General features: G+C 38.6%; 1 protein-coding gene across 2 annotated transcripts in view; it reads right to left on the bottom strand.

The window, feature by feature from the left end:
• The window catches only part of sox6 (SRY-box transcription factor 6), a 389,285-nt gene that overhangs the window by 40,271 nt on the left and 322,974 nt on the right, over nucleotides 1-26,040 (bottom strand). For both annotated transcript variants that reach the window (XM_060838517.1, XM_060838516.1), the window contains exon 11: nucleotides 18,459-18,640. In XM_060838517.1, coding sequence (XP_060694500.1) covers nucleotides 18,459-18,640 — 182 coding nt within the window. The remainder of the gene's footprint in view (nucleotides 1-18,458; nucleotides 18,641-26,040) is intronic.

A 26,040-nucleotide genomic window follows, 5' to 3' on the forward strand; every position in this document is an offset into this window, starting at 1 on the left:
AATTTTTTTTTGTGTGTAATATGTAGAGCAAATTATAACTCTGATTTTGCAGCACCACAGAGGAAGTATTTTCCCATCTGAAATGTAGCTTCTAAGTTCCATCAGTGAGCAGAATATCCAAAGCAAGGTACAAACATGTCATGAACAGCTATTGTTTCTTTCAGATGGGCACTTTTGTAACCTCACAACTATTTAAAAGGGATTATGCAGTGCAATAAGTTTTGAACAGTGAAAGAGAACTCAAAAGAATATTGTTATCAGTCTTTATTTTAGATCACAGGAAAAACACAAAAATGGAATGACAGCAAAAGGATGCTGTTTACTTCAGAAAGACACTAATAAAACTATTCCATTAGATTTTCCTGAACTATGTGAACATTTTGCCAGCTTTAATTGTGTTTGTGATTTAATTCTTATAGTTTCTTTTTGTTACTTAAAGTCAGTAAAGTTTCATTGCAATCCATTATACACTGATAATTCTGTTACAAGATCATCTTGCAGCATAGAACATACTCATTAGGTATATGGTCTTTGAAAATGTGAACCTGGCCTGAATTAACAAAGAGACCATACAGAAACTGGCACTGTCAATTAAAAGTATAATTTTAAAAGCATAATAAAGAAAAATGAACCTCCTGGTCTGCAGATTCAAAGAAGCCAAATGTTAATACATCACATAAGTAATGTAGGTAGATATATCTACCCATGCTTCATCAGTCAATGTAGTCAGGGTCTAATGGAGATTTCTTTGCAGCAATTGAACCTCTGTGTTAAAAAGTTGCTGGGTGCATGCTTTAAGTATCTTTAGATTATGATAAACAAGATAGTGCTCATACATTGGAGGAAGAGATTGAGATGATGAAGGGCTTGTTAAAACCAAAGCAATGTTAAATGTTCCAAGGACTGCATCAGCAGCATCAATCATATCTGAGAATTATCACAGTTAATGAACGAGCAGCAACAGTGATGATTAATGTAGTATTTCTAACAGTGATCAAAGTCAAAGATCTGAGGGGTTCAATGCCACAATGTGCACTCTTTTTTGCTATAAACTGGAAGCTAAGAAAATAACCCACTGAGTGAGGCAAGTTATGTAGGAGTTTACGAGTCATTTTCAAGTTATCAGAATGATGGATTATTCATCCCACTCTGCAAAAATTAGAATTAGAATTCCTACAGCGTGGAAACAGGCCCTTCAGCACAACAAGTCCTGACTGACCCTCTGAAGACCAATCCATCCAGACCCATTCCACTACCCTATATTTACCTCTGACTAATGTACCCAACCTACACATCCCTGAACACTGTGAATAATTTAGCATGGCCAATTCATCTGATCTACACATCTTTGGATTGTGGGAGAAAACTGGAGCATCCAAAGGAAACCGGAGCACCTGAAGGAAACCCACAGGGAGAACATGCAAACTCCACGCAGATAGTTGCCCAAGGCTGGAATTGAACCCAGGTCCCTTTTGCTGTGAGGCAGCAGTGATAACCACTGAGTCACCGTGTTTAACCTGGCTGATCCTCTCTTGCTCCAGCCTAGTAACCCAACAAAATGAGCCTGAAGACATTCAAATTTCTTAATTAGCAGTCTTGTTAAATGAAAGCAAGATTCACTTCATCAAAACAATTAAACTTTTTTATCAAAAGAGATAGTATTGATTAGAAGGAGAAAGAAAGAAATCCCACAGTTCTATTTTCTGAATACCAATCAATCAATTTTCCAATGCCTACAGTGCAGTTACTACGGTGCGGAATTTACTGCCATTGTAAACTAAAATCATATTTTCAATATTTTAGCAAGAAAATACATGTGATGATTCCTGCTGGCCCAAAGAAGAATCAGACTGCTTTTATTCACTAAACAATACAGATCAAAATAGCCCATATTGAGTTAGATGATGTCAGCCAAAGCTGTAGTTGAGGGGTGACTACAAACTTCTTCCACTTTTCTTTTGCCTAAGGACAGGCGGAAAAAAAAATCTGTTAGCATTTTTTTTTCCTCAATACAACAACCCAGTGAACCCTGTTGGACAGTGTGTGTATGTAAATGGTGGATGTACAGCAAGGTCTGGTTCAGTTATGATTTCTTCCATGTAAATTGTCTTGCTGATATTTGCTGCATTAGATGAAAAGAATGAAGCTTGGCTGCTGGGTGAATGAGTGGAACCATGCACAAGCAAAGTGTCAATGTTTTAAGGGAAATGTTGACAATCAAAGATCATTGGCAGCACTAGTTTAGAAAAATCTTAGCCAAATATATTGCATCTTTTGATTCCCCATTATCTATCTTGCTTATGACCTCCTTGTAGAAGTCCAATAAATTAATTAGGCATGGTTTAAGTCAAGCTGACTCTGCTTAAATACATAATATAATCAGGCAGAGTTTTGTACTGCATCAAATTGGTTACTTGTTGGTAGAGTTTGCTATGGACAATGCACCCATTAATGCTGACAGACAGTTAATTACCAGATATTGTTGGAATTTTAAATCAGGCAGGTTGACTTTGATTAGTTAGGGTATTAGCTCTGTTTATTTGGGATGAGATTGAACAGATTCGTACCAGAGTTGATGCCATGTCTTACAATACTGTATTTGTCTGAAGTGCACAAATTTCTTCCATTTTTTAATTTGATCTATAGATACAGGCTCCATAAACTCACTTAAATGGAAATGATTTGGAATCAATGATACCAGTAAACATGTTGCAAATCCCACTGACCATAAACTGTTTCAAATTGCGGAGTCTGTCTAAGCACACAGTTTCAATTTTGGCATGTGTTTAGCCCATATTAATTTTGGCGAGTGTTTAGCCCATATCAGACAGGAAGTTATGCTTCCTGAGTTCAAACTTCTCAACTCCAGATATTCTGTCACAAACAAATGCTACCTGAAGACAGTCAATCCTTGAAGGCATGCAATGTTTAGCATGCAATATTTCAGGTTTTCAAAGAGTTGTATAATTTTACATGCAAGATGATTGTGTAGCTACATTGCAAGGGCTCAAAGCCAACCTAGACACACATATTAGTAAATCTGACAAGGGGACTGGAATAATCAAACTTAGCATGCATGACCATCAACAAAATTCATGTCATTCTTAATACAGTTAACCATAAACTTACCTTCATTGGTCAGTACGCACATTGGATTCTCACAATATAATTTGACTGTTCTGTTAGATGGGCTTCATTTTAACCTTGCTGGTACCAGTGCCTGTCAAATTGTACAGCTAAGTTGTGGATAGGGCTTTAAATTTCAAAAATAGGGGAGAAAGATTCAATTGAAGGAATGCCTAAAAAAATCAAAAAGGTAATTAGAGAGCAGATGTGCAGGGTAATGAAGAGATAAGTAATGATCAAAGTGTATCAGGAAGGGACGAACAAAAAGTGCAGTAGAAATTAGAACCAGAAAGTAATTGTGATCATAAGTCATAGCTTCAGGGTTTATAGCTAGATAGATCACTAAAAGGCAAAAACAGAAATAAATGACTATGATTTGATACCTATTACGGACATGTGATTGTAAGGTGACAAAGACTGGGAACTCAATATTCAAGGGTATTTGAAGTCCTGGACAAAAAGGAAATGGATATGGGGTATTGTTGTTAATAAAACAAATATCAGTGAAGTGGAGAGGTAGCATTTGTTTTGTGACAGAATAGCTGGAGTTGAGTAGTGATATAGCTGCAAATAGATCATGATAGGGAATCAGTTTGCATGGAAATAAGAAATAACAAGTGAAGAAAGAAGGTGCATATGGAAGATATCTGTTAGCCCCCAATGGGTTCCTTCACTGCAGAACAAAATATAAATCAGAAAATAATAGATGTGTAAGGAGGGCACCTAGGATTATCATGAATAAGTTTAATCTGCATATTGTTTGAACAAATCAGTTGGCTCGGGTAACATGGAAGACAATGTTGTAAAATGCATCAGGGGTTGTTTCATAGAATACGTTGCACAACCATCCCAGGAACAGGATATTTTAGATCCAGTAATGTACAAGGAAGGAGGATTAATATGAGATCGTGTAGTTAAAGAAGCTTTAGTGGCTCGTGATCCTGACAAGAACTTATTGAATTCTAGGAGATTCCCAGTGAATTGGAAAAGAGCCAATGTGGCACTCCTGTTCAAGGTGGGAGAGAGACAGAAAGCAGGACAATTCCAGTTCCAGTTATCTTAAAAGCTAAAGATTTGAATAATCTAGGACCCGTTATTAAGGAAGCAATAGCAGGACATTTGAAAAAGATTACCACAATCAAGCAGAGTCAACATAGGAACTCGCAGATGTGGTGCATTTCTATTTCCAGAAGATAACGGATCACTTCCCACTGTATATAGTGAAGTGATTTTAGTTTAGCTTTTAAGTCTTATTCAGAACGAACTCTAATTCAGAACTGCCTTAGCTCAGGTGTATTTCCCTGATAACTTTCTTACTCAGTTACACAAAGGCTTGGTTTCAGTTTTATAAGATTTGCATAACTATCCCAAAGGAGAAGCTGCTGCTCAAGAATGTTACTTTTCTCCAAGTAATTCGACTAATTTTAATAAGTCTCAGCTATCCGATAAACATCCCAGAGGATTTTAATGGTCTGTGATTTTTCATTTAAGAAAATATACTTCCTCACTTAAGGAAATGGATAAGATATTATCTGAGTGTTTCTAATACTTCGGAAATTTTAGTGAAAGGGTCTTTTTTGCATTATTTGGATCAAACCCTCCCCATGCACAATCAACATGTGCAAATATGCATGCCAACTCCCTTACTATTTCTCCAACTTTCATGAGCTTCTATATCATTTAACTATATTTCTGAACAATTTGGTGAAGATCCCTTTATGAAGGTGCGGATTTTTAACCTAGTTGATTTATTTATGATGTTTTATACTTGTTTGTCTCTTTTTATTCTCCCAATTAAAAAAAATCCTTTGTAAAAGATTTAACCATGAAGGTGCTTCATTTCTCTGTCTTTGAGTGTTCCAGGTAAACCTGCTGGACTATAACCTGGTGTTGGGTGATTTTTAACAATAAGCAATGCTGCAACCATGAAAAAGGAGGACTGGAAAGATACATAGCAACGCAGCACCTGGCCATTAAATTAAAGTATTAGTTACTGAAAAAATGCTGGAACCATCCAACTGAGAATGATGCCAAATATCCTTATTATATTCATATCTTTAGAAACCAAGACAAGGCAACACTCAAAGACAGGGAAAAGTAAATTGATTAGTTTTAAAACTCACACCTTTATAAAGGAATCTTCACCAAATTGTTAAGAAATATTGTTAAATGATATAGCAGCTCATGAAAGTCCAACACCAGTATCTCCAAATCAGTATTGCTTATATCTTTTTGTTGTATGTGCTAATCACTGATTTAACTGATGGCATATGTAGATCATCCCCATGTCCCCTTCTACGTATATCCTTTCCCTGCTAGCTGCGATAAGAGTTTTTCATGGTTAACTCTAAAAAGAATCTTTTTATTTATATCTATAAAGGTGTGTGCCTGGCCTGAACAGTTATACATATTTCTCAATCAAAACTATTTTTCTAACTAGATGTTGTTACAGTGTAAACTCATGAAACATCCTATGACAGTTATTCTGGGTATTGAAAAGTACCCAATCTGCTTCATATTAATCTAGAAAGTGTTAGGTATCACACAAGTGTGAATAATAATTCCAGTGCTGGTATGAGGCAGGTATATAGGCCATTCATTCTTTTCAAAGATTGGCTGATTATATCAATGCCATATTTCTTCGACTGCTTGCAACAACTGCAAACAGCACAACTGACCATACTCAACCAGCCCGTGTTTGCAAAACACGGAACACAGTGTCAAATATTAGACGTTATTCTACAATCGAATAACATTTGCTGAATAACACTGAGTGTGCAAAGAATTATCACTGCCAGCTAATTTCAGACTGCCAACCAGGCTCACAGTATGGTGCATTTGCATGTACTAGAAACTAGGCTATTCTTTTCAGACAGAAAGAACATGTGTATGCACTGCACCCATTTTAAACTACTTCATTTAAACTTTAACCAAAGCCTGGCAGTTAATTGTCAATCAGCAAGGGTCATTACATTCTCCCTGGCAATGTCTCTATCACTTGCCAATGAATCAGCAGTCTCCTCCTACACAGCATAAATGTAATAGTTCCTTGAATTTCTTTTTTTTGCAAATTGTCTTGATGGGAGCAAGGTACAAAGCTTCAAGAAAATTCATCAGGTTTCAGAAAGTATTCTGTAATAGTGTAAATGAGCATGATTGGTTAGGTATTCCATTATACTCTCCTACTGATTTTCAGTACATTACAAGTAATTTAAAATTGACTATTATGTCCTGTGTTTTTATGGCAATATCAACACAGTTATCACCTATCCACATGCTCCATGTGCACCGATTTTCAGAGTAGAGGTTAACACGTGCAATATCATCACTAAACGTTTATCAATGAATATTCAGCAATCAATTACTGAGAAATGTTGTCTCTAGCGCTTATGTAATACATTATAATCACAAACTCAGTTCATGTGGGACACCCATTGATATTCCCATTTCAAGGCAGATTTGCAAAGCATTATTGTACAGTGCTATGCACCGGCAGATGTGAATTTGAATTTCTAACTCAGTTAGCATATGTATTTGGACTTATCCTACCATATAATGCAACATAACGATTTTAGATGTGTTAATGGGCAATTCATTGACCAAAAGCAGATGGGAGACAAAAAGTAACTGAATGGGAGTGGGCCAAACATCAGCATATCATTACTAAAATGTTCAATAATGAGCAGCAATGACAGTGCCTTTAGATAGGACTGGTAGTCATTTTGGTCATAAGGAATGGAGAGAAGACCAAAGGAATTTGAAAAGTTAAGCATCTGCAAAATTAATGTTGGGAGAAATTTAAAAAAGGCCCATGACCCCAATAGCATGGGTTCAAACACTATTTCAGCTGTGGCAGTTCATAGAGGTCTGCCTCCTTGCTGCCTCATGCTCCACTCAACTCTCCTCCCTTATTCCTGGTTTAACTCTACAATTATAATCCTTTATCCCCTTTCTCTCTCGTAAATTTATTTTGCCTCACTTTATATACAATCATTTTAGTATCAACTACCCGCTGTGATGCTGAGTTCCATATTATCACCATTCTTTGGATAACAAATCTGTACTGGATTGCTGAGTGATTACTTATATTAATGGCCTCTAGTTTTCCTCTTCCTCACAAGAAAACTCTCTCTGTATCCACTCTTTGAAACCCTCAGACGATTTTAAAGATCACTTTTGGGTCTCTCCTCAACATTCCTTTTGAACATGTGTACACTGGTAACACCAATATTCACATGATGCATATGACAGAATGCTCATCCTCACTCAGAGGCATAAAGATCAGCTCTGGAACAGATTTTATTTTAGGGTATTTTGGTTGAGGCAGTCTTCTAATTATTAGCCTTAAACTATTGCCACTTTATGGAAGAATTATAGCTTTAAAACATGAATATAATTTTTCAAACTACAAAGTACAAGCAGACAACCATTTGTATTTGTTCTTCTACCTAATTACCATGTAAGCATAACCAAAGAAAATTGAAGTTGACGAATACCATTTGTTGGCTTTTAAAAAGTGCTGCCGTCTGTACTGGTTACAGTACATCTGTTACCATTTTCAGTTTTATAGAAACATTTTCCCTTTCAATGGATTAACAGCAGTTCCTGTAAGCGGACCATGTCCTGATAATCTGCCCTTCACGAATGCATGTGGCCTGAGGATTAATAGTTAATTTTGTTCACAATAACTGCTTTATTGGATTAAGTATAAAGGCTGATATCCGAATGTCAGTTTTTGTTCAGCCAGATAGTTAACAGACTTAATACATGCAGACACTCTGCATGGCTGGTCTAGTGGATCCTCTGGAATTGGCCTTAATTACATCTTCATAACAAACCTCTGACCTATTGGGCTGCTTGCTGGGAGCTTGGATCATTGGAATGGTTGGGAGAGGGATTGCAGACCCTGTTGCATATCTTAATGGTCTGCAGTACTCTTGTAAAGGGGCTGGGTTATTAACCCAAAGCAAAACTCTACCGTTTGTGATAATCTTGTCTGTACAATTTATAGAACTGCAGAGACTAAAGAGTATGAATTTCATTGAGTGTGACTGCGGAGCAAGGAAAAAAGCAAACAAAAGGCTGTGTTGTTTAACACTTGTGCTGCACTGTGCCCTGGGGAATAATTTAGCCCGCACGGGATGATGTAGTAAAAAGAGTGAACTGTGTATCTGACACTCCAAAAAAAACTAAAAATGAATCTTGCCAGCCTAAGAAAATCAATGGCATCGCTATACCAAACTGTAGCCAATACGCACACCACAAATTATTCCTGTCAGCTGGTATGTTTGCAGATGCCAGCTCTGCCAGCATGGTATCTGCTCTGGTCATATCCACCAGAACCATCTGGGATATATGGATAGATCCGATATCACCAATGCTTCTTGAATTCAACTAATTACTGATACCAAATGGTAAAGTATGTTCATGCTAAATCTTTAGCAGCAAATGAGTTTAGTCTTGATAAATGGAATAGGTTTATTGCATTGGTCTTAGTAATTAGTTGTACTACATTTGAGATACATGAGAGTACATAAGACCTCAGGGTGCACTCAAGAATAAGAACACAACTGAAATAATCAGGTACATAACTTAGAGATAAACAACCAAGAAGATAATTCCCCTACACACTGGTTAGCTCCTCGCTGGAACACTCCTTGTTTGGTGGGCAGAATTTATCGCATAATGTCAGTTAACTCTTTCAGATATTGACTAACTTATACAATGTCAAACTCCTATTGCATCTTGATGGCAGCCATCAGTAAAATAATAAACTTATTTTCCTTCCATAGCTTACTTAAAATGCATTCCCCTATTGTAGTGTCCAATGTTGTCACACTCATATCCACAAATGAATGTTCAGCAAGCAATCTTCCAGCAAGGTCAATTTATATATGACATGTTTATCTCTTCACAGATATGCTGGGTTGCAGGACAGGCATTTGGTATCACAAATGTCAACCTTCCAATATCTTAACATCTCTTTCTCATTGGCAGGAGAAGCTAAGACATAAATACAGAAGCAAACTACACAACAGATTGACTCAATGACCTCAAATCTTCCAACGTATTCAGCAACAATATGGAATACAGAACAGTACAGCACAGGAATAGCCCCTTCACCTTTAATGTCTGGGCCACCTATGATCCAGTCTGCTCGCACATGGTCCATATCCTTCTATTCTTCACCTGTTCATATGTCTATCTAAATGGCTCTTAAATTATGCTATCGTATCTGTTTCTACCACCTCCCCAGCAGCACGTTTCAGACACCTCCTACCCTCTGTGTGAAAATATTGCCTTGCACATCTTTAAACTTTCATTCTCTCACTTTAAAACTATGCCCCCTCGTATTTAACATTTCCACCCTGGGAAAAAGACTCTGACTATCCACCCTATCCATGCCTCTCAATTTCATGTATTTGTATCAGGTCACTTTCAGTCTCTGATGCTCTAGTGAAAACAATCCAAGTTTGTTCAATCTCTCCTTAAAGCTAGTACAGTTCAGTCCAGGCAATATCCTGGTAAATACTTTTTTGTATTCTTTCCAAAGCCTCAGTGGAGTGTTAGCTACCATAATCTTCTTATGGTGTGGTGACCAGAATTGGACACAATACTCCGAATGTGGCCTAACTAAAGTTTTATACAGCTGCAACATGACTTGCTAACTCTTAGCTAAGTGCCCCAACTAATGGAGGCAAGTATGCCATATGTTTTCTTTACCACCTTATTAACTTTGTGTATTGCCACTTTCAGGGAGCTATGGACTCCAACTCAAGATCCCTCTGTATATCAATGCTGTTAAGGATCTACCCATTTAATGTATACTTTCCTCTTGCATTTGGCCTCCAAAAATGCATCACCTCACACTTCTCTGGATTTATCTCCAACTACCATTTCTCCACCCAACTTTCTAACTGATCTGTAACTAACTGGATGTTAAAGTGATGAAGCACAGACAGACTAATATTTGGAGACCAAGCCCTAGCACAGGTTAATAGCATTCTTTTTCTTGGATCCATTAACCCAATTTTCACTCAATCCTTACTGACATCATATACACTCATACAACACCATGACACACAATGCATTTCCATTTAATTGCATTTTAAGAATTAGACTGTTCATGTCTCTAAAGATTCTATTTTTACAAGAACTGGATAAAGCTATGATTAAAATCAAAGAAACCAGTATCATAAATCATCTTATTTAACTCACCCCATCTGTCACACCAATGGCACATTTATATCAATAAAAATACAATCACTCTATCTGATTTGGAAAGGCAGTTTTAGAAATAAGCATGCTGAATTTCAGAGCAAATCCAAGGAGAAGAACATAAGGATGGCGTTATTCAATAAATGATCTAATGGGTGCAACCCTTTTTTAGATTCTTTAATCACCACAGATTCTAAAACTTGTCATCGATGTACATAAATGTTTACATATACAATCAGTATATGGTTGTCTTCTCAGATGGTGAAAAATGGCCCAGGCACAACACCAACTTATTAGAACTGCTGTGCAGAATCAAGTAGATGGCAAAAGGAAGTTTCATACTTGATAGAGATTTCCTTATACTTGGCGAGTCTCACTTTTCACCCTGAGAACAGGTTGAGAGAGGCAGTAAACAGGATTTCATTAAATTCCTTTTTGCCCTCAAATCACTCCATGTGAAAATGGCCAAACCTAGCTGGTCAGAAAAGTATTGTATGTGAACAGAAGCTGATGCAGAGTAATCTCATGACAATGCACAGGGACAGTAAAAAAACCCAACACAATTGCACAAGGCTTCCACTAACATTAAGAGCCAGTGTCAGATGTCCTGCTCTTTGGACAAAGACACAGGGACACAATACAAAACACCAAAATAAAATCCTCCAAATCGTGCACTGCAAACCACATTAATTTGCACCCTTCTCTGACATGTCCATAATTTTCTATCTTTTTTACATTTGAACTCACTTGTTGCACATCCTCTTAATTTTGTGCTGTCAGGAAATATTCTGTTTTGATCTCCACATCTAAGTCCAAATCATCTATACATACAGGGAATGGTGTTTCCAGATTTTAAACTTTCTTCTAGAACATAGTATATTACAGCGCAGTATGGCCCTTCGGACCTCAATGTTGCACCGACTTGTGGAACCAATCTGAAACCTATCTATCCTACACTATTCCATTTTGATCCATGTGTTTATCCAATGACCAGTTAAATGCCCTTAGAGTTGGCGAGTCTATTACTGTTGCAAGCAGGGCATTCTACGCTCCTACTACTCTCTAAGCAAAGAAACTATCTCTGATGTCTGTCTTATATCTATCACCGCTCAATTTAAAGCTATGTCCCCTCATGATAGCCATCACCATCCGAGGAAAAAGGCTCTCACTGTCCACCCTATCTAACCTTTTGATTATCTTATATGTCTCAATTAAGTCACCTCTCAACCTTCCCTCTTCTTCTATCTGAGAATTGGCCACTTAACCTCTTTATTTCCACCATCTGAATTTCTATCCATGTAGCTGCATTCCCCCTTACACCATATGCTTGAATTTTTCTAATAATTCTCGTGATTCATTTTATCCAATATATTTTAAAAGTTCATATACATTACATATACTCTCCCTTACATGAATTTGATCATATCACAAAAAGTTTCTGGCTAAATTTGATAAATACAATATCTCTCTAACAAATCTATTTGCTCCTTTGTTTTTAACCCATAAATTCCAAACATGCACCCATTTAAACTTAAATTATGATTTCCAACTGTTGCTGTTGCTCACAAAATACTTTAAACAACTTATGCCCTTGAATTTTAAACAAGACAAAACATTATTGTATTATTTTTTATTTTGTGATCTTACAACAGTAATTGCTTTGATCACTATTTTAATTAAGTAGTTAACCCAATTAAAAAATTGAGTTAGTGTCTTGATTAAAGTAGAAAACAGAAGAATTCCACCCAAACATGTTAATCAATTTGTTAAATATAGCACATGGAGGAATATCTATTCCTAAAAACACACTAAAGAGAATAAAACCTCATTCATTCTGTGCATATAATCAAATGAAAATGTTTGTGCTGATTGAATGCTATTTTTAATTTTCTGCAGCATCCCAGTAGTTATGAATATTGTGCGGCTGTAACCACACTTTAATTTCTAATCACAAACAAATGTATTGAATGTTACTGTTTCCCTCATTCTTCCTACTGGGAATCGGCACATGGAGCCACATTGCTAAGTTGAATCCCACAATGCATTCTTTGGCAATAATCATCACCGTAAAGCATCAGGCATCACTGAAAAGAGGCAATTATGCCTCAGAAAGGGCATGCAATCGATTTTTATTTTAAGGTTCTGAAAGAGACCAGTTTGTTAAAAATCACCAGAAGTGGGACTTGAAAATTGATTCAGTTATTGCACTCTGTAACTATGCAAACTTCTAACAAGAGGCCTAATCCAAGCCAGAGATTTGATACATGCAATTAAGCCCAATTGCAGAAATCCAGTGAATCAGCTATGTGAAGTGCGAACAATGTCTGAGGGTTCTGGATATTAGAACTGTCCACTTCTGTCAAACACAGCTTCTACTACCCAATAGCTCAAAGGAGTTGGATTGTGCAAAGTTCTGGAACTCCGTATCTTAATTATTGTATTTAGTTCTGGCTGCTTTATCACAGAGTTGTCTCAGAGGGAGTTCAAAGAAAGGAACCAAGTTGAGAAATGGAAATAATAATTTCTACCATGGGGAAGAATGAGTGTCATGCTTACACTGAGGAGAAAGCATCTTTTCAATGATCATATTGTGATATTTAACCTCCTGGATCCTACAGAGATGTTCAATACTAATGCAAACTTTAGGACATGGGAAAATAGATTCAAATGTGGATTATAAAAAGGAGATGAATATAGCTCAGATATTTATGTAGAAGGTGGAGAATATGTGAAACAAATATCACAAAGCTATTGGAAACAGAGACTTTATAAGATCAACTGGGAATTTGATAAATCTTTGACAGTAATAAATATTGAAGATCAACAGAGATAAAGTGGTGAAGAAAATCTGTAACCTAGATTACAAATGGTCTTTTGTAGTCCTGTATAGTTCTAAGTTCCTAAATTAATTGAGATATATAAGAGACTTGGGTCGGTGGAGGGCTAAATTAATGTCAACTGTCAGGTAAGGTACAGTTGGTCACACTGATGGAGTTTCCTCGCCCTTCTTTTTAAATGCAATCAGTGAAATGCAATTATAAAAGGCCATTAAACCGCAAGACCATAAGATGTAGAATGAAAAATACGCCATCCAGTCCATTGAGTCTGTTCCACCATTCAATAGGATCATGGCTGATCTGACAATCCTCAACTCCACTTTTACTTTTTTTTCCTAAAAGCTTTGATTCACTTACTGGTTAAAAATCTGCCTATCTCAGCCCTGAATATACTTAATGGCTCAACATCTACAGCCCTTGCTGATAAACAATTATAAAAATTCACTGTCCTCAGAGAAGAAATTCCTCCTCATCTCTATATTAAATACATAACCTCGTGGTCTGATTATATCTTCTGGTCCTAGACTCTCCCTTAAAAGGAAACAATATTTCCACAACTACACCATCAAATTTGCTAAGAATCTTTTATGTTTCAAATAAGGTCACTTCTCATTCTTCTAAACTCCAATGTGTACAGGAAATTTCGAAGCTAAGTATTGATTCAAACGAAGATGCCCAGTCCAACTCATCAAAACATGAGGTTTTGATGGATGACAACTTTTGCTTCTTTGAAACTAGGCTAAGAAGAAATGATGGTCATTTTAATTTCATTCCATTTTAATGTCTGAGCAGGTTAACATTATGGAATATTAGACATTTCTAAACAGCTTACTTTCAAGACTCAGAACTTTAGGTTTGCAAAGCAGGTTCCCCCTTCAGCCCACATGTGAGATCCAGGAATAGGTTGTGATTTTTATAAGAACAGAAACAGCACAAAGTCATCACAATACAATGTCATGAAAGATGAGGCTTTTCAGCAAATATGAATGTATTTGTGTTGACAACGTTTGAGAAAAACAGCATGCTCATGGTAATTCAAAGATTTACTAAATTTATTTCACTTCAAAAACACATATATGTGATTGAACTTGTGTCATTCTGTTCATTAAGTTGAGAGTAATTAGAAGAACCAGATCAAGTGAGAATATGACCAGCATGACTTACTTTCATCTATTCTGCCATTGACCTTTAACTGTGATATGTTTCCAAAGTAGAAATGCTTTGATTTTGTCATGAATCCAGCACTTGTCTCCAATGCAGTAATGGAATAATAAGGCAATATAATATTACCTGCACAGGAGTTATAAGTCAATGGAGAAAGTGACAATTAATGTTATGATACAAAAGAAAGTTAATATGACTGAATTTTCAATCAATCATTTTGGTGTTGGAGCCCATAAAAGACCATGCATTTAGTGGATTGTTAGAGCTCAAATAAGGATTAGTAGATTTCTTTTACATTTGCATTGTGCAACCAGGAGTTTGCACCTTCCCTCTCTTGTCACCACTTCCTTTAAAATCAATAATTAGTGTCCTTGGCAATAATTCCCATTTATTATTTTAACCTGTTCATAAACTTACAGAGTTGTTCTGAGAGGAGTGTAAGATACACAAGCAATTTTCAGCAGAGCAACTAAAAATTAGGCTGGATGAAATTATTGAGTGAGATTGAAATAAAAAGGACTGTGTGCAAGATAACTTTTTTATCTACATGTTTGAGAAAGTTAACTTTTTTTTAATCTATGTTTCACTGCCAACTGGCTCATTTGCTTTCTTGGATCTCTCAACCACATGGTCATCACAGAGGTTATGTAATACAGTAAATGGCATAGAAAAGATAAATCAAGAAAATTATTTTAAACTCGATTGTGAATGCATGACAAAAAGGTCACAGGCTCAAACTATTCAATGATGAATTTGAGGCTGATATCAAAAAGTTCTTCACACAAAATTAAGTACTACATGGGATGGAATTCAAGGTCAATAATGGAGATGAAATAATTGGATGCCGCAATGAAAGAATTTTAGTGTCCTGCTCAATGGATGGTCAGAAAAAGATGGCCTGAATGGCTTTCTCCTTTCACTATCACAAGTCTTGTTAAAATAAGGCACATTAAAGCTTTCTTAGTTGACTAAAGCAATAGGTGGTACAGAAGTTGATGATCTGCTCAAATGCTTACAAATTCATTAAGGCTGCTAATGATGTAGTAAATTGGCACACGTCAAAATCTATGCAACCATAGATTACATCCTGAAGATGATGAAAAATTCATCCTTGGGCCTCACCTAAATATACAGAGTGTCTGCCATCTCCTGTAGTGCCTCAGAAAAGTCCCTACGTGGAAAGAGTTTGGTTGACAGCAGAGGTGGGGTTGTCAGGATTGTTGGGGAGTGACGATAATCGATAGTTGGCACAGATCTGGAGCAGCATTCCCTCCAGTTGCGCAGGGTTGTCAGCCTTGATTCTTATGCTCAGGTCCTGGAATGAGGCTCGAAACACAAACTCAGATCTTAAAGGTAAGAATGGTACTGGCCACAGCTGATACCAAAATAGAAAACAAAGGCACGTGCATTTTCTTTGTTGGAGGTGACTGGCTAATCCACACCCCGATGAGGTCCCAAAAACCTGAGTAGTACATGCCTGAGTCCTGCTCCATTCAGAGCAGCCCAATTTCTTGTGACAAGTGTTAGGCCCTCCCTAGCATATGTAACAATTCAACAACAAAAATCTGGGCCAACTATTTCTCAGGTAATTTTGGGATGACCCTAAAATATACTTTTTCTTCCACTTGCTATCAGAATGGAAGCAACGAACACCAATTTCTAACCTACAATTTCCTATTCTAGTACTAAATGCACTGCAGCATTTAACATATTGCACAATTTTTTAGGAATGCCTTTCCCAAAACTTGTATTAAACTTCACTGTTTCAGTTCTTTTGAATGCTCACTTTGTACAAGCCATTTATTAATAGGAATATATTCACATCTCAGGAAATTCCATTAAAATATTACATGCTTCACAGATTATAAATCAAATGTCAAAATAAATAGCTGTTTCCTGCAAGCTTTCTACCTGTAGGAACGAAACTGAAGTCAAAGCATGCTTACATGAGTCACATTCTACAGCGAGTGAAGTAGCAATTGAAAGGATGATTGTAATAGAGTTTCATCCTCGGAATTACTCTTGTAATGGAAACTGAAGTAGTGGAAAGTCAGTTCTGAATATTACAGAACAAGTGCTCATTAACCAGATTATCATACCTGTGCACAATCCTTAATTCTAAACTGCCATTCAGCCATGCTTTCCCTATTTGTAACAGAACACCTTAATTTGACAGAGCATACCCTGGGGAGATAGGTTGCCTCTGTGGTAAATACAGTACTATATATAAACCTATCAGGTTCAACTCAGACATCAACATCTGACACACGTTGTAATTCTAATCAAAGTATTAAATGCAAGAATAACAATGGATGGGTCAACTGAAGGATTCCCAAAAAAATTGTGATACTATTACCCTAGTCGTCACATGCAATCATGTAACTGAGTTCAATGGTTAGACCAGAGAATTTCACTTGACTTCACTGAAGAATTATTTAGAAAACCTTTCAATATAATATTGCTGGAACAGTTGGAATTCACTGTAGGCTTGGAAATTCCAGTTTTCCTTTCCTGGATATGATAAATCACAACAACTTTAAAGAAATGTAAACACAGACTTGTTTCACATGAAATAACCTGACCTTTCCTTAATTACACTCTTCCTAAATTCCATAGGATTTAATCGTGCAACCCAGTAAACAATAACTCATTGAAAATTAAAAAGCACACTAACAAGAAGCCTTAATACCTTGAAATTCAGATAAGCTTATCGCAGATTATCCTTGAACAAGTTACTAACCACAAATCATGAAGAGGCATTATCACTGTGACAACCTCTATGAAAAAAAACACAAATAAAATAATTACGTCTATTGTCAATTTTGCTTTGTATGCCCCATTCCTATGAAAACGCACATAGTCTTCTTTAAATATTGCCTTGACTACATCATCAATAGAACTTGATAAAAATCACTGGGTTCGGTCTACTGGTGTAAGTGTAGCATTGTGGTATGGTTATATACCATTGGAACAGCACAATTGAAACAAAAGTTAGGAGGTCTGCATATTGGGTAGCCAGGATGACCAACCATTGCAAATTCTCTTGCATCTCTCTGGATTGCTTGGGATGCATTTTATCCTGGATTCCTCAAGGCAACAACTGAGGAGTTTGCTCAGAGTCTCCCCTGCTAACTGTCCAAGCATGTGCACAGTCCAGAGCTAATAAAGTATTCACAGCTGACACTCAGTCACAATGAAGCAACAGCACTGGCTAGCACTGCCTTCTTCAGAATTGCTTAGACTCAACTAGTGGGTGTTTGGGACTGGGGGCACTTGAGGACATCTGGGGGCTTGAAGTTGAAGGTGGTTCAAGCCTGACTTCAAGGTGCCCAAGTCCACATAGGTGTCAGGAAGTGGGGGTCTGGGCAGTCCCAACAGAAGAGGAGTGCTCCAGGCAATAAAGACAAAGGGAGTCTGACACAGGCCTGATGTGGAAGGCAAGAGGATTTGAGCTGGGTGGATGGTATGGCAAATTGTGCAAGAGATTCCAGGTCCATGTTGGAGAATTAAGGAGAGATGCTTCTAAGTGAGCAGAGGAAGGAGCTTGAGGAGAGAGTGCTTCTCAGTGAGAAGGATTGGAGCTGCAGGTGCATTACCAGACACTTCCCTCTGCTGCCCCCATCAGTCCTTTGCTCTTGTTGGCAAGCTCTTCTGCTAAAGTGCGGCTGCTTTTTTATTCCACCCCCAGAGATGGTTACCCTGACAAGCAACGTCAATCTTACAGGTTCAAAATCAAACCCCTGGAGTCTGATTATATGAGAGAGATTAATTAACGTTTTATTGAGATATGCTTATAATCTAATTATGATACTCAAGTTTTGATACACAATCACTGATGATTATTCTGATCCTTTGTAGAAATGGAGGCAAATTAGCAATCAAATTTGTCTACCTTTGGTATAAATTATAAGGATGCAGGGGGTACTGACTCAGGTTGGTGCTGAGGAAAGTAACACTTTTTAAATTCATATATTTGGAAAATAAAATTGCTGACGGCTGATGACAAAATGCTGAATATTGATCATTGCCCTAGAAGCCACTTCAGCAATGAAGCTCTCAAACTTCTTTGTGTTGGTAGAAATCTCTCTGTGGAGTGCCACTACACAGACTCACCTTATTACCCGTGCAGTTAATTCCCAGGTTATTCATAGAGGATATTTTGCCATCAAGCCCAGGCTGCTGTAGCTGCTGCTCTCGTTGCAACTGCTCTCTCATTTTCCGAGCTTCCTGGATGGCCTTCATCACTGCATCCTGATCACCCAGGAAGGCTGTTGAATTCAGAGTGGAGAGGATGTCTATGGGAGGGAAAGAAATAGAAATTACTAAGATTACTAAGATTACTAAGAAATTACTAGAAATCCACTGATTTCTTCATGGGCAAAATGGTGGATTACAACAAAAATAAAAATCACCGACTCATAGAGGTCCTTTTTCTTTTCAGTACAACTAAGTGTAATAGAAGACTCTGAACTGCAGCACATGCACTTACTAACAATCTGTTGGCGAATTGAAAACACTCAGTGTGAGAAACTTGTTTTTTTCCAAAGTCAAGATTACTTTTATTTGTAAAAAAACTCATTAAAACAGGCAAATTTGGATTCAGATGAGAATATCCCGAAGCCATTAATTATTAATGAAGCTATTTCTTTCAGTACATTATCTGGAACATTGATTCCTCAGAATATGCTCCACACTGCCACAGTTGTCTTTTGCAAATGGGTTTGCCCTCCTTTACTAGATGTGTTAAACCCTGTATTACTGACCCCATTCACAGCAGGCAAAGCTGAGAAAGCAGTTAAAATACTTTGCTTGCTACTTTTTTTTATCCTTGGTGTTCTTTTTCATGTATGCCACCTTTTTAAATGAATTTAAAATAACCAATTTTTTTTTTTGAAGATGTGAATTACTGAAATGTAGTGATCCATATAGAAATTACAGGACTTTTTGGTAATGAATAATGTTTCCCTCCGGACCCTGTTTTCAGTCACATCAGTCAGGCTTTCAGCTGCTCATCACCCAAAGCCACTAAGCACTTTTCAATTATGTTCAGCGCCATTGCGTTAATCAAAGCTACAAATTATTTTGAACTCTGCATTCCAAATGAGGACAAAGAAAAGAAAGCTTTTAGATTTTGCCCACTAGATCTTGCCCACACAGTGAAACTCAATTGTAAAGGACCTTTAGTTGGAGAGGGAAATGAATAACTCCAAAAGTCTTCCAAGATTAAGACATTCTAGAAATTGAACAGCAATATTTAAGCATAGTAAAAAATGAGGTCTGCAGATGCTGGAGATCACAGCTGCAAATGTGTTGCTGGTCAAAGCACAGCAGGCCAGGCAGCATCTCAGGAATAGAGAATTCGACGTTTCGAGCATAAGCCTGATGAAGGGCTTATGCTCGAAACGTCGAATTCTCTATTCCTGAGATGCTGCCTGGCCTGCTGTGCTTTGACCAGCAACACATTTGCAGCAATATTTAAGCATAACCAACATTTTCTTGCAACACTGTGAATTTAACTATTTTGTCTATGGGACAGACATTGACCCGTTGCTTCAATTGGAAGGTTCACTTGATTCTTAAGCAGTAGTGAACACAAGTTCCAAAGGATTCAAAGTTGCAAGATTATAGAATCGGGCATTATATTTTGTAAAAGGCCACAATCCTGAGAAATAATTTGACTGATGACCACTTACAAGACCTATTATATATCAATAGGTCTGTGTGGAGTTTGCACATTCTCCCCGTGTCTGCGTGGGTTTCCTCCGGGTGCTCCGGTTTCCTCCCACAGTCCAAAGATGTGCGGGTCAGGTGAATTGGCCGTGCTAAATTGCCCGTAGTGTTAGGTAAGGGGTATATGTAGGGGTATGGTGGGTTGCGCTTCGGCGGGTCGGTGTGGACTTGTTGGGCCGAAGGGCCTGTTTCCACACTGTAAGTAATCTAATCTAATCTAATCAATTCAATTTTGTCTTTGCTAAAAACCTTCTTTTTTCCTAGCTACCACAGCTTCTCATGGATCATGTCTATATCATAACTGGAGAACTATGAGCTGCATAATAAAACATAGCGTCACTTTGGGCAAAAGGTCTGCCAAGGCTCATAGGTGAGGGGGAGACTGGGTGCAAGGCAATCCATGTGCTTTATTAAATGTCTGACTGATACAAGCTAACACTGTAAAGGGCACAAGATAATCACATATTGTGATGTAGCAGAAATAATGGATTGCTACAAAAAGCTGAGTTATTTATAGATTACCTCAAAATCAGTAACTGTGTCACTGAGTTATTGGAAGTATAAACTGAGATGTCAATTGATATTTGGGGATTGGATAATTATTCACCAAACATATTTGCATATCAGAAGATATGACAATTGTGCACAGAATGGATTAACTGTCAACTTTCAAAATTGTTGAATCTAAAAGACAGGAACAAGAATAAACAGCAATGCATTTTCATTTGTAAATGCATTACCCTCCTTCAGGGTATTAGCTAGAAGCATTGCAGATTTTGTTTTACATAACCTTTGTTTATTAAGGTGAGAATCAATAATAAAACTTGCATTTGTGTTAAATTGCCCACTTTCCTCATCCATTCCTTTTCTTCAAACATTCCACCTCTCAATGAAAATCTTCGTTCTCTACCTTCCTCCCAAATATGATCAAAATATTGTCACTGGAAATTCTTCATTGCTTTAGTCCCTCAGCACCTGCAGCAAATTGCTCCAGTTCTAGCCATTTCCAACTCCATCTGATTGCAAAATGCTCTCTTCTCTTAGGCCATTGAACTTTTGTCAGTGTGAACGTCTGAACCAATTTTCACAGACATGCCTCGAACTTTTCCAAATCACATGGTCCTGTAAGTCTCAACATTTCAATAACAGATAAGCACATCAATGATCATTTCATTACATCACTGCCCATGTCCCTTTGCCATAACCCAAACATATCTGCTGTATTCACCCTGAAAAACTGTACCTCCTAATGCAATTACAACTATATTTTCCTAATTGTAGATATTCAGCCTTTAACCCTCGAGTCAATGCAGCTACTGATTAGATCAGCTGCACCCTCACATCTACTTTTGTTATTGACATCCCTATTCAAACTATCAGTCTCTCAGCCGAGGTGTTTCTCCTAGTATGGTCCTCATCTCTACTGCCTGAAGTCTAAGGGTTACAGATTTTAATGGGAGATATGATGAATAATTGTCATAGTTATCCACAATCGGATTTGGGTGGAGCCACAGAAATAATTTTTGGGGCTCAGACATCTTGTCTGCTAAACATGCTCACTATTCCAGAATCAATCTGGAATGCAATAATAACCCCTGTCTTAATTTCTCCACGACAAAATCTGTCCTTCAAACTTTCCCCGTGTTTCCTCCACTTCACCTCCAAAATCATTGAGAACAGGTAACATCTAAACAACTGCCTCAGCAGTTTGCTCCCAAATGGTCAAGCTTCCATTAATGCAACCCTTGAATTCACATCTTTCTATAATTTCTCTCCAACATCCCCTCATTAATTTATCTTGTCCATAACCCTCACTTCCTGCTTTCTTAACTCTATTGTCACTGAAGTGCTGACCACTCAACTTTCTATGTTGGTCCCTATGTTTGCTGCTGCAAATGTGTTGCTGGTCAAAGCACATCAGGCCAGGCAGCATCTCAGGAATAGAGAATTCGACGTTTCGAGCATAAGCCCTTCATCAGGAATAAGAGAGAGAGAGCCAAGCAGGCTGAGATAAAAGGTAGGGAGGAGGGACTAGGGGGAGGGGCGATGGAGGTGGGATAGGTGGAAGGAGGTCAAGGTGAGGGTGATAGGCCGGAGTGGGGTGGGGGCGGAGAGGTCAGGAAGAGGATTGCAGGTTAGGAGGGCGGTGCTGAGTTGAGGGAACCGACTGAGACAAGGTGGGGGGAGGGGAAATGAGGAAGCTGGAGAAATCTGAATTCATACCTTGTAGTTGGAGGGTTCCCAGGCGGAAGATGAGGCGCTCCTCCTCCAGCCGTCGTGTAGTTGTGTTCTGCCGGTGGAGGAGTCCAAGGACCTGCATGTCCTCGGTGGAGTGGGAGGGGGAGTTAAAGTGTTGAGCCACGGGGTGATTGGGTTGGTTCGTTCGGGCGGCCCAGAGGTGTTCTCTGAAGCGTTCCGCAAGTAAGCGGCCTGTCTCACCAATATAGAGGAGGCCACATCGGGTGCAGCGGATGCAATAGATGATGTGTGTGGAGGTACAGGTGAACTTGTGGCGGATATGGAAGGATCCCTTGGGGCCTTGGAGGGAAGTGAGTGTGGAGGTGTGGGCGCAAGTTTTACATTTCCTGCGGTCGCAGGGGAAGGTGCCGGGGGTGGAGGTTGGGTTGGTGGGGGGTGTGGATCTGACAAGGGATTCACGAAGGGAGTGATCCTTGCGGAACGCTGATAGGGGAGGGGAGGGAAATATATCCTTGGTGGTGGGGTCCGTTTGGAGGTGGCGGAAATGGCGGTGGATAATACGTTGTATGCGCAGGTTGGTGGGGTGGTAGGTGAGAACCAGTGGGGTTCTGTCTTGGTGGCGGTTGGAGGAGCGGGGCTCAAGGGCGGAGGAGCGGGAAGTGGAGGAGATGCGGTGGAGGGCATCGTCGATCACGTCTGGGGGGAATCTGCCGTCCTTGAAGAAGGAGGCCATCTGGGCTGTGCGGTGTTGGAATTGGTCCTCCTGGGAGCAGATGCGGCGGAGACGAAGGAATTGGGAATATGGGATGGCGTTTTTACAGGGGGCAGGGTGGGAGGAGGTGTAGTCCAGATATGTTTGCTATGTTTGCTGACCATGCAAACAATTGTCTTTCTTCAGTGCTTGTCTCTATATTCTTTAAACACGTTGTCATTACTGCTCTCCTCAAAATCTACTATCCATTACTCCATCTCCACTTCCCTTTCCTCTCTAAAATCCTTAAGCGCCACCAAATCCCAAATCTGCATTAGTCTCTCCCAGAGCTTTATCCTTCTCATATGTTTTCTAATCTTGCCATAGTACCAAAATGGCTCTTAATAAAGTCAAAAATGACAGCTTATGTGACTGTGATAGAAACTATCCTTTCTAATTGTTCTCTACCTACCTGCAACCGATATGACCATGAGACGATATGATATAAGAGGTTGATTAGACCATTCAGTTCTTCGAGTCTGCTCCACCATTCAGTCATGGCTGATATGTTTCTTAACCCCATTTTCCTTCTTTCTCCCTGTAACCTTTGAACCCCTTAACCAAGAACCTGTCTCTGTCTTAAATATACTCAATAACATGGCCTCCATAGCCTTCTCTAGCAGTGAACTCCACAGATTCACCACCATCTGGCTGAAGAAATTTCTCATGATCTTCGTTCTATAAGGTCGTCCCTTCCCTTGGAGGCTGTGCTCTTGGTCCTAGTCTCTCCAACTAATGTAAACACCTTCTCCATGTCCACTCTTTCCAGGTCTCTGACTATTCTCTAAGTTGAAAATTAGATTCCCCCCTAGCCTTTTAAATTTCATCGAGTACAGAACCAGAAACATCAAATGCTCCTCATATGACAAGCTGTCCATCCACAAGACCATTCTTGTAAACCTCATCTGGATGCCCTCATGTCTTTGTTGTTACCTTTACTGAATTGTAATTTTTTTCCCAGCTTCTCTCCCTTTCAAACTGCAGAGTGAATTATTTCATATTACAGTTACTGGATCTTAAGGGTTTCCTTCATGTTCAGCTCCCTAATCAAGTCTACCTCATTACATATCACCAAACCTAGACTTGCCTGATCCCTAGTGGGATCTATTAAAAGTTGCTCCACATCCAAAACCACAGCACTAATTTTTACACTTCGTCTGAAAGCACTCACCACCACAGCACCAGCACTTCTCTCATCTCCTCCATGGTTACTAAATTTTTAGATTGATCATCCAGCATCCATTACCGGATGAATATAAATTTCTTCCAAACAGTGGGACAACTGAAGCAATTGTTCTCAGTTGTTGCCAAACTACATTCCCTAGTTACTGACTCCATCACTCTCCCTGACAACAGTGTGAGATTAAGCCAGCATGTTTATAAGCTTAATGTTATGCGTGATCCTATGGTAACCTTCTAAAGACATATTCCGTGCTATCACTAAAGTGCACCTTTTTTCCACCTCTGTAACATCTGCCAACTTCACCCTGTCTCTACTCATCTGCTGTGGAAACCACCATTCATACTTTGGTTATCACCCACTCATGGCTGGTCTCCAATAACCTATCCTAAACCTGACGTCATGTAAAACTCTGCTGCTGTGTCCTAACTTGAATCTAATCCATTTTGCTCATCACCACTGAGTTCACTGACCTACACTGGCTATAAGTCATCAATGTCTTGATTTTAAGATTCTCATTCTTGTTTTCAAACCTCGCCTGACCTCATCTCTTATTTCTCTAATCAACTCCAGTCCTAAAAATCCCAGAGATATCTGTGCTTCTACAATTCTGGATCTTTGACCATCCCTGATTTTAATTGTTAGACCTTTGATGGTCACTTTCACAGTCGCTTGCTTGGACTGTAAGCTCTGAAATCATTTTCCATACCTCTCTAACATTCTTATCTTATTTAAGGCACTCTGTAAAACCTGCCTCTTTGGCCAAACTTTTTGACGTCTGCTCTAAAATCTCATGTGTCATACTTTGTATTATAATGCACTTATGAAGCATTTGGGGATATTTTATTACAATAAAGCTCACTAACTCCGAGATATTGCTGTGGTTTGGTCAAAACTTACCTAGCAAAACCAAAAAGAACAGGTTTACAATTTACTACAGGCTACAAGATTAGATGGGATTGTGGTTCACAAAGAGGAGATTTTAGCAATTTTGGAAGATCTGAAAATAGATAAGACCACTGGGTCAGATGGGATTTATTCTCATATTCTCAGGGAAGCCAGGGAGGCATCTGCAGAGCCTTTGGCTTCAATCTTCATGTCATCGTTGTCGATATTAGTGCCAAAAGACTGGAGGATAGCAAATACTGTTTCCTTGTTTAAGAAGGGGAGTCGGGACAACCCTGGCAATTAGAGGCCAGTGAGCCTTACTTTGGTTGTGGATAAGGTATTGGAAAAGATTATAAGAGATAGGATTTATAATCATCTGGAAAGGATTAATTTGATTAGGGATAGTCAATATGATTTTGTGAAGGGTAGGTAGTGCCTCACTAACTTATTGAGTTCTTCGAAAAGGTAACAAAACAGATGGATAAAGATAAAGTGGTTGAGGTGGTGTATATGGACTTCAGTAAGGCATTGATAAGGTTCCACATGGTAGTCTATTGCACAAAATGTGGAGTTTCAGTATTGAAGGTGATTCAGCAGTTAGGATCAGGAATTGGCTAGCTGAATGAAGGCAGAGGGTGGGGATTGGTGGGAAATGTTCATCCTGGAGCTCAGTTATCAGTGGTGTGCCTCAAGGATCTGTTTTGGGGCCACTGCTGTTTGTAATTTTTCTAAATGATCTGGATGTGGGTGTAGAAGGATGGGTTAGTAAATTTGCAGTGACACTAAGGTAGGCAGAGTTGTGGATAGAGCCGAAGGATCTTATGGGTTATAGAAGGACATAGATCAGATGCAGAACTAGGCTGAGAAGTGGCAAATGGAGTTTAATGCGGGAAAGTGTAAGGTAGTTCACTTCAGAAGAAGCAACAGGAATGCGGAGTACTTGAATA

Source organism: Hemiscyllium ocellatum, chromosome 18 (genome assembly GCF_020745735.1).
Source record: "Hemiscyllium ocellatum isolate sHemOce1 chromosome 18, sHemOce1.pat.X.cur, whole genome shotgun sequence".
NCBI lineage: Eukaryota > Metazoa > Chordata > Chondrichthyes > Orectolobiformes > Hemiscylliidae > Hemiscyllium > Hemiscyllium ocellatum.